Here is a 12,494-nt window from a genome sequence, read left to right as displayed (position 1 = left end):
CCTGCTGCCGAATAGCCACACAGTCCCGGACTCCGAAATCGCTCTCTTCTCCGGTCAGCAAAGCCATCTGCCCAGGAAAGCGCCATGCGTTGAAAAAGCACGATGCTTTCCTGGGCAGCCGGCTTGCTGGCCGGAGAAGCGGGCGATTTGGGAGTCCGGGACTGTGTGGCTTTGCGCCACGATGACAAACGGCTCCGGAGCAGGTAAAAGTCAGCCGGGCAGAGGCGGTGCGTGGCTACTTCCTCTTCGCTGCAGAGCCACGCGGAGGCGAAGACACGACGCCCGAACACGCTCCACCTCCCGGGAGCCCGGCCGACTTTTGGAGCCGTTGCTTTCGCCCGGGCTCCCGGGAGGCGGAGCGTGTTCGGCCGTTGTGTCTTCGCCTCCACGCGCTGCCTCCGCCCAGCCGAAAACAAAACGGTTCCAAAAGTCGGCCGGGCTCCCGGGAGGCGGAGCGTGTTCGGGCGCCGTGTCTTCGTCTTCGCCTCTGCGCGCCGCCTCCGCCCAGCCGAAAACAAAACGGTTCCAGAAGTCAGCCGGGCTCCCGGGAGGCGGAGCGTGTTCGGGCGCCGTGTCTTCGCCTCCGCGCGGCTCTGCAACGAAGAGGAAGTAGCCACGCACCGCCTCTGCCCGGCTGACTTTTACCTGCTCCGGAGCCGTTTGTCTTCGTGGCGCAAAGCCACACAGTCCCGGACTCCCAAATCGCTCGCTTCTCTGGCCAGCAAGCCGGCTCCCCAGGAAAGCATTGTGCTTTTTCAACGCATGGCGCTTTCCTGGGCAGATTGCTTTGCTGACCGGAGAAGCGAGCGATTTGGGAGTCCGGGACTGTGTGGCTTTGCGCCACGAAGACAAACGGCTCCGGAGCAGGTAAAAGTCAGCCGGGCAGAGGCGGTGCGTGGCTACTTTCTCTTCGCTGCAGAGCCGCGCGGAGGCGAAGACACGACGCCCGAACACGCTCCACCTCCCGGGAGCCCGGCCGACTGGAGCCGGGGATGCCTGAGAAAGCTAGGGGGTGCATGGCTGCTTCCTCTTCGCTGCAGAGCCGCCGGGCAGAGGCGAAGACAACAGCACCCTCCACTCTCTCTCTGGCTCTCTTTCTCTCTCTTTTTCTCTCTGTTGCCGGCGTGGTGAACGAGAGAGAAAGAGAGAGAGAGAGAGAAAGGAGGGGAGAGAGAAAGAGAGGGAAAGAAAGCAAGAGAGAAAGAGAGGGAAAGAAAGCAAGAGAGAGAGAAAGAGAGGGGGGAAGGAGGGAGAGGGAAAGACATGGAGGGAGGGAAGGAGGGAGAGAGAAAGAGCAAAAAAGAGAGGAAGGAAGGAAGAGAGAAAGGAAGAGGGATGGAGAGAGAGAGGGAAAGAAAGATGAAGGAAGGGAGAGAGAAAGGGGGAGGGAGAGATAGAAAGGAGGGAGAGGGGGGTAGTTAGATAGGGAGAGGGAAAAGGAAGGGCTTGGAGAAAGGCAGGGGAAGAGAAAGATAGAAAGGAAAGAGGGAGGGAGAGATAGAAAGAAAAGAGGGAGGGAGGAAAGAAGGAGGGAGAGATAGAAAGGAAAGAGGGAGGGAGAGATAGAAAGGATAGAATTATGGATGCAAGAACTTGCTCATGTGTGATAGCGCACGCCCACACTTTATTTATTTATTTATTTATTTATTTATTTATTTATTCTTATATGCCGCCCAGTGCCAAAGGGACTGCCGCTCAGACACTATACTTTTCCGCTCACCCCGAAAAAAAATTAGAGGGAACACTGATCATTATGCTTGGAGACAAGTACTTCTCTTCAACAGATAAAATCTTTAAAATTCTAAAGGAAACAGGAGCCTACTCAGTGCATATGAGCACCACACTTCTTGACCTAACTTTCTGAAATTAAAAGTTAACAATAATCTAACAAGGTCTGTGATTATTAGAAATTATTAGAACATATACATCCTTCACTTAACGTGGAAAAGAGGGTTCTCTGCTGAACAAAGATGCGAAATGGAAGTGAATTACCGTATTTTTTGAAGTATAAGACTCACTCCTCCCCGCCATTAAAAGAGGATGAAAAATTGGGTGTGTCTTATACACTGAATATAGCCCAGCCCACCCGCCCCCACCCTTTGCCCTCTGGAATTTACCTCCTGGCAGCAAACAACCTGTTTCAGTTTCAACTTCAGTACAGTCTGATTAGAACAAGCAGGTGATTGTCCCTTTGGTCTCACAAACACCAGCTGTTTCAGGCTGCAGGGAGGCAGAGACGCCCCCCCCCCTTGGGCTAATCAGGCTGTGCTGAAAGTGAAAGTGAAAGAGGCTGTTTCCTGTTTCCTGCAAGGAGACAAATTGCTGGGAGGCAGAGTTAGAGGCAGATTTTTTTTCTTGTTTTCTTTCCCCCCAAAAGATAGATGCATCTTACACAAAGCATCTTATATCCCATAAAATACGTTATATTGCATTTCCCACATATGTCAAGCTCCAAAGTACCAACAAGAAAAATAATACCTCAATAAAAATATTGTCTATGGCAAAAATTGAAAACAAATCACATGCTCTAAATCAGGAAAAGAATTAATAAGCTACCAGATTCTCAAAAACTGACATAGTCATGTAAACAGTGTATTGCAAGAAGATTCCATTTTTGTCTAATCATTTCCCTTTTATAAAGGGTTTCTTGGGTTGGCAACCAGAAAGGGATGGTAGCAGATAATTTTGTCTTCTACCTATTCCAAATTCTCAAAATAGCACATCTAATAAAATGATTATTAAAACCTACATTCATCTTCACTTTGTCGTACCACAATAACCAATTTCACCCATTCCTTCATCCAAACAAAGCATCAATTTGCAAAGTACAATATAGTATTTGATAATTCTAATTCTTTAGCATTCTGCAGGACTGTATTTAATTCCTGGTTTCTTAATTCTCAGAATTAAATACCAAGAATCACTTTATCTCTTCTTGAATTAAATACCAAGAATTACTTTATCTCTTCTTGATTTTTGAAAAATCCCCATTCTCCCTTAATTTTATATTTCTTCTAACATACCAACTGTCACACCAATGTAACAAAATGGGTAGAAATGTGCTCTTATTAAATAGCCATTTACTTCTTTTAATAAACCTTTGTTCATTTCAAGAGACCATATACTGCTCAAAAGAAAATAAAGGGAAAACTTAAACAACAGAATATAACTCCAAGAATTCAATGAGAATATTTCATTCAGATCTAGGATGTGTTATTTGAGTGTTCCCTTTATTTTTTTTGAGCAGTATATTTTATAAATATTGGAATATTGGAATTTTCCCTCTTGCATTTCTCCATCTTTAGTAATTATTCTAACAAGGTACCCAAATTCATCTCCATTCTCTTAATTTGTAAATATTTATGTACAGCTCCCAGTGATTCACATCCTTTTGTCAGTGAAACTATTTTACAATTTTGATGAATTAAGAGGGCCATAATCTGATCTAGAAGGATTGTGGCAAACATCTCTGAAGGAACCTTCCCTAGTTTCAAGGGCTGAAAAAGTGATGCGGGAGAAATATACTTTCAGGCTTACAAGTTTGTGTTGATGTAAACCTTAGGGTTGCAAAGGGTTTGCAGGTTTGCAAAGTTTCTGTTAATATAAAGGTTCCAACAAGATTAATGCTACCAATAATGTTTTTGGATGTGCTGCTTGCCTGGACCCCCTTGTAATGGTTAGGTTACACTTAAGTTTAGGGTCTGCCAAAAGGAGCCTTTAAATAGTGCAACCACAAGTACGGTTTTGAACAAATGAGCATTTGAATTTCATCTTTTTGAAATTGAAATTCAGAAACATTTTTGAGTCAGTAACCCATCATAATTCTGAAGGATTATTGATGTATTATAAATGTGATACTAGTAACAGTGACAAGTATTTATTTGACAGAAAAGGTATATTTGGCTGTATGCTCATAGCCCTGCCTGGAAACTCTTAAAAGGTGACTATAATGAAAGCTATGGATGTGGGATAGTAGCTTGCCAATCCTGAAAAGCTCTATAGGATAGTCTGGTTAGTACATAGATGAGAAATCATCAAAAAAGCCCGTGGACCAAACTTCCAAATTACACCGCATCTCAGAAAACTATAGTGGCAAACTATTTGTGCCCTGCGCAAAGAAAAAAAAGACGAATTGTACAGTGCTAGAAATCTCTGTTTTTACGCCAAGTGATATTCCAAATATTACATATTACCCTCGGTAAATTCATAACGCCATAATTAGTTCTAAATTCCACAAGGTTTAAGGGAGAAGGGGGGGAAGCAAATTTTAATTCTCTGTCTGACCCGCCCCCGCCCCTGGTTACAGTTTACAAGTGTACCTCCCAAAGCGTCGTCCTTTGACATCTCGCGAGATTTTTCCTCGACTAGGGAGCCACCCGCAAGCGGGTGAAGGCGGGATAGGTTGCCAGCTCTTGCCCCGCCCTTAGGTTGGAGACAAGCCCCGCCCTGCCCAGCTTGGCGAACGATGGTGGTTTCCCCCCCCCCCCCCCCATTTCCCTGCCACAGTTCTCGCGAGGAAAGAAGCTTCTGCTGCGGAGCCATCATGGCGGCGGTGGCCGGTTCTCCCTCAGCCGCCTTCACTTCGTTGGCTACTACCGCCACTCCAAGTCCCGCCGGCTTGCCGCCCGGCTACCGACCGTTTGAGCCCGAGGCGCTGGGTCTGAGCCCGGGCTGGAGGCTCACGAGCTGCGGGGAGCTGCGCGGATGAGGCTGCAAAGTCCCCCAGGAGACGCTGCTCAGACTCCTGGAGGGACTTGGCACTTCCCATGCTGGGTTGGCCGGGGCCGGGGATGCGGGAGCTGGCGGGAGTCCTCCTCCCACCCTCGGTAAGGCTTAGCGGGGGAAGCCTCGGGTGCTGCGTTTTAGGTGCTACCAAGCGGGGGATGTTTCAGAATTGATGGACGATGGAGGGAAGGGGGTAGCGCAGAACCTGGGAGAGGAGGGCGATACTGTGCCGCGGTGGGTGACAGATGGAACGGGTGCGCTGTTGAATTTTACATAGTGTTTTATTGTACAGAAACTTTGGAAGTGATTTTTAAATAAACTGCATGCGATCGAGTTCAGTTTCCGCTCCCACATCATCTTACACGTGTCCCTCTGACCTTCCTGCCAATCAGCTTAAAGCTCTGTTGGGAGAATTGGCATTAGACTTATGGTTGGGGGGTCACCACAACATGAGAAAGTGTATTAAGGGGTCACGGCATTAGAAAGGTTGAGAACCACTGGTGGTTGTGTATTTTGTGTATTTTGTAGTGTAAAGCCAGCAGACAAGAACAAGCTGTGCCAGTGGTCAGTAGATCATTGACTAGCATTGTGAACGTTCGAGATGAGTGTCCTCCTTCCGTTTCCCTCCAAGTGCAAAGTGCATGCTGTAATACACTATTTGAATGCTTAAGGGCATGAATACTGCTGCGGTGGGTGCCCAAGATTTTTCCCACCGATTGCTGAGTTCAATTTTTTGGCTGAAGGAGAATGGATATGGGGCCACTACATTGATTGACGTTTGCTCTCTGGAGTATGGTGATAAGCCCAAGTTTCATCTCCTGTCACTAGACAGTTGAGAAAAGCCTTGCTTTCAATCTCGAAACGGTCAAGAAATTCTCAGGTGGCACTGACTGTCGCTTTTGTGCACTTCAGTAAGCATCTTGGGCACCAAACGCAGCAGCGTTTATGCCCTTAGCATTCAGGTAGCGTATTACAGTGCACACTTCACACTTGGAGGGAAATGGAATGAGGACACACTCTCTAAGCTTCACCACAATGCCAGTCGATGATCTACTGATTACTGACACTGCTCCTCTCGTCTACTGGCTTCCCACTGCATGATAGTAATACCAATTTCCCCCGCGAGAGCTACGTGCCTTGTAACCTTACTTTCTGGATAACCCTCGTATGCCACATTCTACGGTAGTACATACAAATCCCCCTTGATTTGAACTTTGTCTGAAACCTTGGATTCAGTTTTGCAAGATGATTTGGACTTTGGGATTGTTTGGAACTTTAGCCTGCTATAGAATACAAAATTCACTCTTAACGTATTGGGTGCATGGCTCTCCACTGAGAAGCATTCACCCCTTTTGCTTGTTGTCCAATCTGCCTCATCACATCCCCTATTTTATGGCATAAGTACTGAAAATGAAAAGACAGACTATCAACTTCCAAGCAATTGCTTGAATTGAAAATAATTCCAAAGTTCAAGAAAGCTGTGAACCCTCTTCTCTACAGGCATTGGAATGGACTCCTGTGTGATTCCTTTGAGGCATGGCGGTCTATCCCTGGTGCAGACTACAGACTTTTTCTACCCACTTGTAGAAGACCCTTATATGATGGTGAGTTGACACGCTGGTGGGAAGGTGGAGGAAGTATTGGTCAATATAGAAAGGAGTTTGAGCTGTGTCACTGAAATTAGGTTTCCTCCTCAGCTGATTATAATAGTTGCCTTGCCCTCCTTATTCAGTTCCAATTGTTTTATTATTCTGATTTAGGGACGCATTGCTTGTGCTAATGTGCTGAGTGACCTTTATGCCATGGGCATCACAGAATGTGACAACATGCTCATGCTGCTGAGTGTGAGCCAGAAAATGACTGAGGAGGTGAGAAACAATTTTATTTTGTTAAAATAATTTGAATGTGTTTTTCTATATGCTGCCTGGGTTTGATGCAACAAATTATAATACGGTTCAGTATTTTTTGTCTTAAAATGTGCAAGTCAGAAGTCTAGCCCCTTGAATGAATAGAGGAAACATTGAGTAGGTTAGCCTGTCCCCTATTTATTGTTTCTAGGGTTAGGGGAGCACTGAGTTATGTTCCCATACATTGAATTTTTTTGAATCAAAATATGGAATTGAACAGTTTTTAAAAAATCATTACATACTTTCATCGTTCACAATTTAGACAGGTAGTGTTTAATAATTATATTAATGTGTAATACAAGTAGTATTGTTTCACAATACACTAAATCATCATTTGCTTAAATAGGTTTCACTGAATAGACAGAAATTTCATTCACCTGCAGTAACGTAATTAACTAAAACTACGTCTTAGTCATTTATTTACAAGTGACTCTTTGCTGCTTAGTTCCCACGGTTTTTTAATAATTTACAAATGGTTTACAAATGGTACAAGGAAGTTTCCCATTATCGTTTCAGTGCAGAAGATCCGATGTTCAATCCTCGCACCCCGTTTGGTTGGATCCAATAGCAAATTATCTTTGTCTGATGTTTACAAATGGTTCTTAAACTCTTTTTTTCATTTGTCTCCTAGGAGCGGGAAAAAATCATGCCTCTGATAATCAAGGGTTTCCGGGATGCAGCAGAGGATGGTGGCACTTCAGTAACTGGCGGACAGACTGTTGTGAATCCTTGGATCATTGTTGGTGGGGTTGCAACAGTTGTTTGTCAGCCCAATGAATTTATTATGTGAGTATTGAATTCTTATTATTAAGTGGGAATTTTAAAAAGTAGGTTGCAGCATTTCAGATATGTGTATAAATGAGGCCAACATGTTGCATAGTGTATAATTGCTATGAAAATTCTTGTTATTAACTCACTCAGTCCAAACTTTAGAAAAGTGATTAGAAAATTGAACTAAGGATCTTTTTAGTTTAATACATTTAAGTTACAGTTATTTTGAAAGAACAATTAGATAAAGTTGAATAGAATTCAAAGCAAGCAAATGTTATGTTTGAAGCTAAACTATATTAATATTTGTGCTGTTTTGTGGGACACCAAATCATATACAAAATGAGACTTCAGTGACTCAGTGCATGGCCTTTTGTAGTAAGGGTGAAGGTAACAAGATTTATCAGAATGGGGAAGTTCCTTCTGAATTGTAACACCCATCCCCTCTCAAATTCTTTCACATTTTTACTTAATCCGTGAATCAGAACTAGAGATGCAAAATATAACACATTTTCAGAATCCTCTAGTATTTCCTGTAAGTTTAATTTCTCCAATGAAATAAGGTAATATGGGGAGAGGGTGTCATCAGTTTCCAGAGATACATATTCCACAATGAAAGTGGTTTGGAATATTCTGGACATAAACTGAAATGCATTTTCTCCAAATCTGAAATCTAGAGAAAAAGCAGAATATTCTTCAGACTACAGATAGTCTGTTAATAACACATCTGAAGCCAGCCATTCCATTACAAAGCTCTGAAATCACTAAGTAAAATATTATGTGACCTTACTGGACTTAAAAATTCATTTCAGCTTCCATCATTGACCAAGCCCTGATTGAGAGCAACTTGGGTTTTCATGTCTGTGTTCTCCATTGATTTTACTTGTTGGGAAGCAGTTATGAAGCATGTAAATGGTGATCACATGACCATGGGCCATTGCAATGATTATAAATGTGCATCAGTTGCAAGTATCTGTATGGTAGTCATGTGACCATAAGATATTGTGAGGTCATAAATATGAGGATTGGTTGCAAACTGGGTTTTTTAGCTGTTGTAATTTCAAACAGTTATTAGAAAAGACAGTTGGTAAATGAGGACTACCTGTATACAATTTAGAGTCAATATTCTAAATAATATTTTAAATCCTCTTTAACTTTGAGAATACTAATTCAGAGGGTTTATATCTTACATTGAGATTGTACTGGTGTAAAGTGCATTTGCCTTGTTATCGCCCTGCCTGGTCTGTTGAAGATGCTTTCCGATTTAATATGGAAAGTTCTAAAAATGGGTGTCATAAGGATCTTCAGCAGGCTGAGAAATGATTAGAATTCAAGTAGAAAAAGACTAAATTATTCTGATGACATACAACAAGTAAACAATTATAAGTCTTTTATGTGATGTTGAAGGTGGCATAGATCATTTTGCTAACAGTATCTGAAATCATACATTGTATTAAACAAATTAATATATGTTGAGATACAAACAGATCAGTTTGTATATCATTGAAGGCCAAAATAATTACACCCAGTTTCTCAGTGTCATCCAGGGGATGTTTGACAAATTATTTGCACCCACCTGCAATTTGGCTCAATCAAATGTTACAGCAGACTTTTAATTTGCTGATTCTGGAAGGTGATAAGGATACTTTTATTCTGTTTGTTGGATGACCTTTGGTTACTCCTAAAGAAATGGAAGATGCGTGACCAATTCTGGGAATATCTCTTATAGGATTTTCCAAGGCTGGGGATTTTTAAACCAGTTATGAGAGCAATTTAAAATCCTATTTCTTCATTCCCAAAGCCAAATCAGTAGGATGCCGTTGTACATTCTTGTGGGTACAGGTAATCCTTACAGGTAGTCCTTGATTTACAAGTTTGTTTAGTGATTGTTCAACGTTACAACAGCACTGAAAAAAGTTATGACACAACTAATTTCACATGACTAATGCAGCATCCTTGTGGTCATGTGATCAAAATTCGGGTGCTTCACAATGTCCTGGGGTTATCTGACCTGACCACCTTTTGTGTCCAGAAAAGCAGAATCAGTGTGGAAGGCAGATTTACTTAACAATAATGAATAGTCACTCAGGAACCATTAGAAGTTATGGCTGCACTAAACAAGGGATACTTACAACATGTCTAGTTGCAACCGTCATAGCATCCTTGAAGTTATGTGATTGTGATTCAGGTGCTCAGTTCACAATTGTGACATTGCAGCATTCCATGGTCATAGGAATCTCCATTTGTCAGCTTTGCTGTTGATTTCTGTCAAGCAGTCAATGGGGAAACCAACAGGACTTTGTAATTGGTGATCATGTGACCAAGGTACACTGCAACTTTTAGTATGGCCATGCAGAACAAAAATGCAAGGAACTAGAACAGCGGTCAAGTCCAGGGGAGACATGGTGCCATTCCTTATAACCGTGTTACTTAGGGAAGTTCACAATCTCAATTATTATCAGTGAGGACTACTATATTTCTTTTTCTTTTGAACTTGTATTTGATTCTGTATAAAATATTAAGGTTTGCAAGTTATAGATTAAGACAGAAAATAAAAATGCAAAACTTTTTTTAAAAAAGTTGGATTCTTATTCCTTTGATTCTAGGCCAGACAGTGCAGTTCCAGGAGATGTCCTTGTGCTTACCAAGCCCCTGGGGACCCAGGTGGCTGTAAATGCTCACCAGTGGTTAGATAATGTAAGTATTTACTCAAGGGGAAATGGGCATATCTCTCTGCGGTTATTATATCAATAGACAGAAAATTAACCCCACTCATACATACACGGAAAAGTGCAAAACGCTTTCTCAAGACAGACTCCAAATTGCAAGGTGACTTTAGAATACTGTATTCCCATCCAAAATCTAGCAATTGTTGGACATGAAAGTGGTAAATAGCAGGGGATATATTTCTTCTGTTAGGGAAGAATGAAATCTCAGAGCCATTTCAAATGCTTATATTATTCTTCCAGCCAGAGCAGTGGAATAAGATTAAGCTGGTGGTCTCCAAAGAAGATGTTGAATTGGCCTACCAGGAAGCCATGTTTAGTATGGCCATGCTGAACAGAACAGGTAGGGACCTGAATATTGCTTTGGGTCTTTACCTTGCAATGCAAGGTTGCCTTGGCTCTCTACATATTTAAATATCTTACTTCTGTTCTTTAAAGAGGTGTATAAGAGTATTGTCAGACAACATCTAGTACAAGAGCTATTTTATTTTCACAGATAGCATTGAATCGTATTTCCCTACAAAAACCTATTTAGGGAAAGAGTTAAAAACATGACATTAAAGTACTTAATATACTATGGCAAGATATTTTGAGCATGATTGGTACTGATTTGCAAAAAAACTAAACTATGTGAAATGATTGCATGATTGGTAATTGGTAAACTACTGTATGTGAAATGATCACAATTGGTAATATTTCTGGATTTGTAAAATTAAAGTTCATTGACTTATAGAAGCAGAACTAAATAACTGAGCAGCAATTAGATTAATATGCTATCAGAGGTAGAATAGCTAGACATTACAAAATATGTAACAGCTATAAATCCAGCTTTTATGTGAATTGCTGTATCCTTCTGGGGATATATTGCTGCCACCAACTTCAGATGCCTGTTAAAAATCAGCATGATAATAAATGAATGATTCTTGCTATTTTAGTTCTAGAACAAATAGCAATTAGATATTGTATATAGGCCATTTTGTTGTTACTTATGCCACATTTGTTCCTTTTCTTCAGCTGCAGGTTTGATGCATACTTTCAATGCCCATGCTGCCACAGATATTACAGGATTTGGGATTCTGGGCCACGCACAGAACTTGGCTAAGCAGCAGCGTAGCGAGGTATCATTTGTCATCCATAATCTACCCATCATTGCCAAGATGGCTGCAATTAGCAAAGCATGTGGCAGCCGGTCCAGGCTCCTCCAAGGGACTTCTCCGGAGACTTCTGGTAAGTTGGATAAACTAGGCAAGGAACAAGCAAAATGTAGACCTGGATTCTGTGGAACATCTTTAAATGTCTTGTAGTAGATCAGCAACAATTGCAGATTCCCAAACATATAACAAAATTACTTCATTGGATCTTGTGTGTCCAATCACACTTGGCCAATAAAGCATTCTATTCTATTCACTTCTGTAATCTTCCCATAACTGCTGAAATTAAAACAAAACAAAGCAGTGCTAGAGTGATTTATGTGCGGAAAAAGTGAGGTTTGTGAAATCTTATCTGTCTTGTGTAGCATTAATTTAGTGGAATGTAAGAGTTTAGGTTAATCTACTGTGGTTACAGAGGGATGGGGAATTATCTAATTTTTAAAAAATGATTATAATTTGCTGTCTTTCTGTTACAAGGGGGGCTGCTGATTTGTCTACCCCGGGAGCAAGCTGCCCGCTTCTGTGCTGAAATAAAGTCACCTAAATATGGAGAAGGACACCAAGCCTGGATCATTGGCATTGTGGAGAAGGGCAACCAGACAGCTCGCATCATTGACAAACCTCGTATTATTGAAGTCACCCCACGGGGAGCCAGTGCTTCCCCTCAGGACAACAATTCTAGTGCTAGCCCTGAAGTTGCCTCGTGAGAAGGGAAAGTGGCTTCTCCCCACTGTCAGCTCTGAAGTCCTGGGTCAGGGTACAGTCTTAAGTTTCTAGAACACAAATTGTCCAGAATGTATCTCCTTATTTGTTGATGGCGGATTCCTCTCTGCCATCTGAGATTATTAGATTTTAAATCATCTCCTGCAAGCAAGTAAATTGCTAGCATGGTGGATAATGGAGAATATGGTAATTCAAATTATTTATTGGAATAATTCTGCCTATTGAGCTCTCTCAGCTTTTGGTCAGACTGAGCAGCTGATCCAAAAGAAGGGTGTGTGATTTTAAAAGCCATTTGGCTGAGTTTAGAGGTCTATCTTCTCTTCATGAAGCATCTCCCTGAAAACCTTACAAGGTCTTGGAGGAGCGGAGGAATCCCAGAGGAGCAGTGCCAAGCTCAGCTTCATGGATTGTTGCTTTGGTTGTAAATTATGGGTGATTGGGTGAATAAAAAGTTGATTTCTAAAAAGGATGGAGTGCTGACACATTATTGACCT

The 12,494-nt window shown here is 42.0% G+C and overlaps 1 protein-coding gene across 1 annotated transcript; it reads left to right on the top strand.

Moving 5' to 3' along the window:
- The first annotated feature begins 4,387 nt into the window (after positions 1 to 4,387).
- On the top strand, positions 4,388 to 12,466 carry LOC139161824 (selenide, water dikinase 1-like). Its single transcript, XM_070741450.1, has 8 exons — positions 4,388 to 4,826; positions 6,226 to 6,329; positions 6,486 to 6,593; positions 7,264 to 7,418; positions 10,007 to 10,097; positions 10,370 to 10,469; positions 11,141 to 11,353; positions 11,755 to 12,466. The coding sequence occupies exons 1-8, from the start codon at positions 4,466 to 4,468 to the stop codon at positions 11,982 to 11,984; spliced, it is 1,362 nt and encodes a 453-aa protein (XP_070597551.1). The 5' UTR covers positions 4,388 to 4,465; the 3' UTR covers positions 11,985 to 12,466.
- The last annotated feature ends 28 nt before the right edge of the window (positions 12,467 to 12,494 follow it).

The sequence above is a fragment of the Erythrolamprus reginae genome, chromosome 2 (assembly GCF_031021105.1).
Source record: "Erythrolamprus reginae isolate rEryReg1 chromosome 2, rEryReg1.hap1, whole genome shotgun sequence".
Classification (NCBI taxonomy): Eukaryota; Metazoa; Chordata; class Lepidosauria; order Squamata; family Dipsadidae; genus Erythrolamprus; species Erythrolamprus reginae.
The sequence above is the reverse complement of the archived record's forward strand: the minus strand, read 5'-3'. Positions and strand labels throughout refer to the sequence as shown.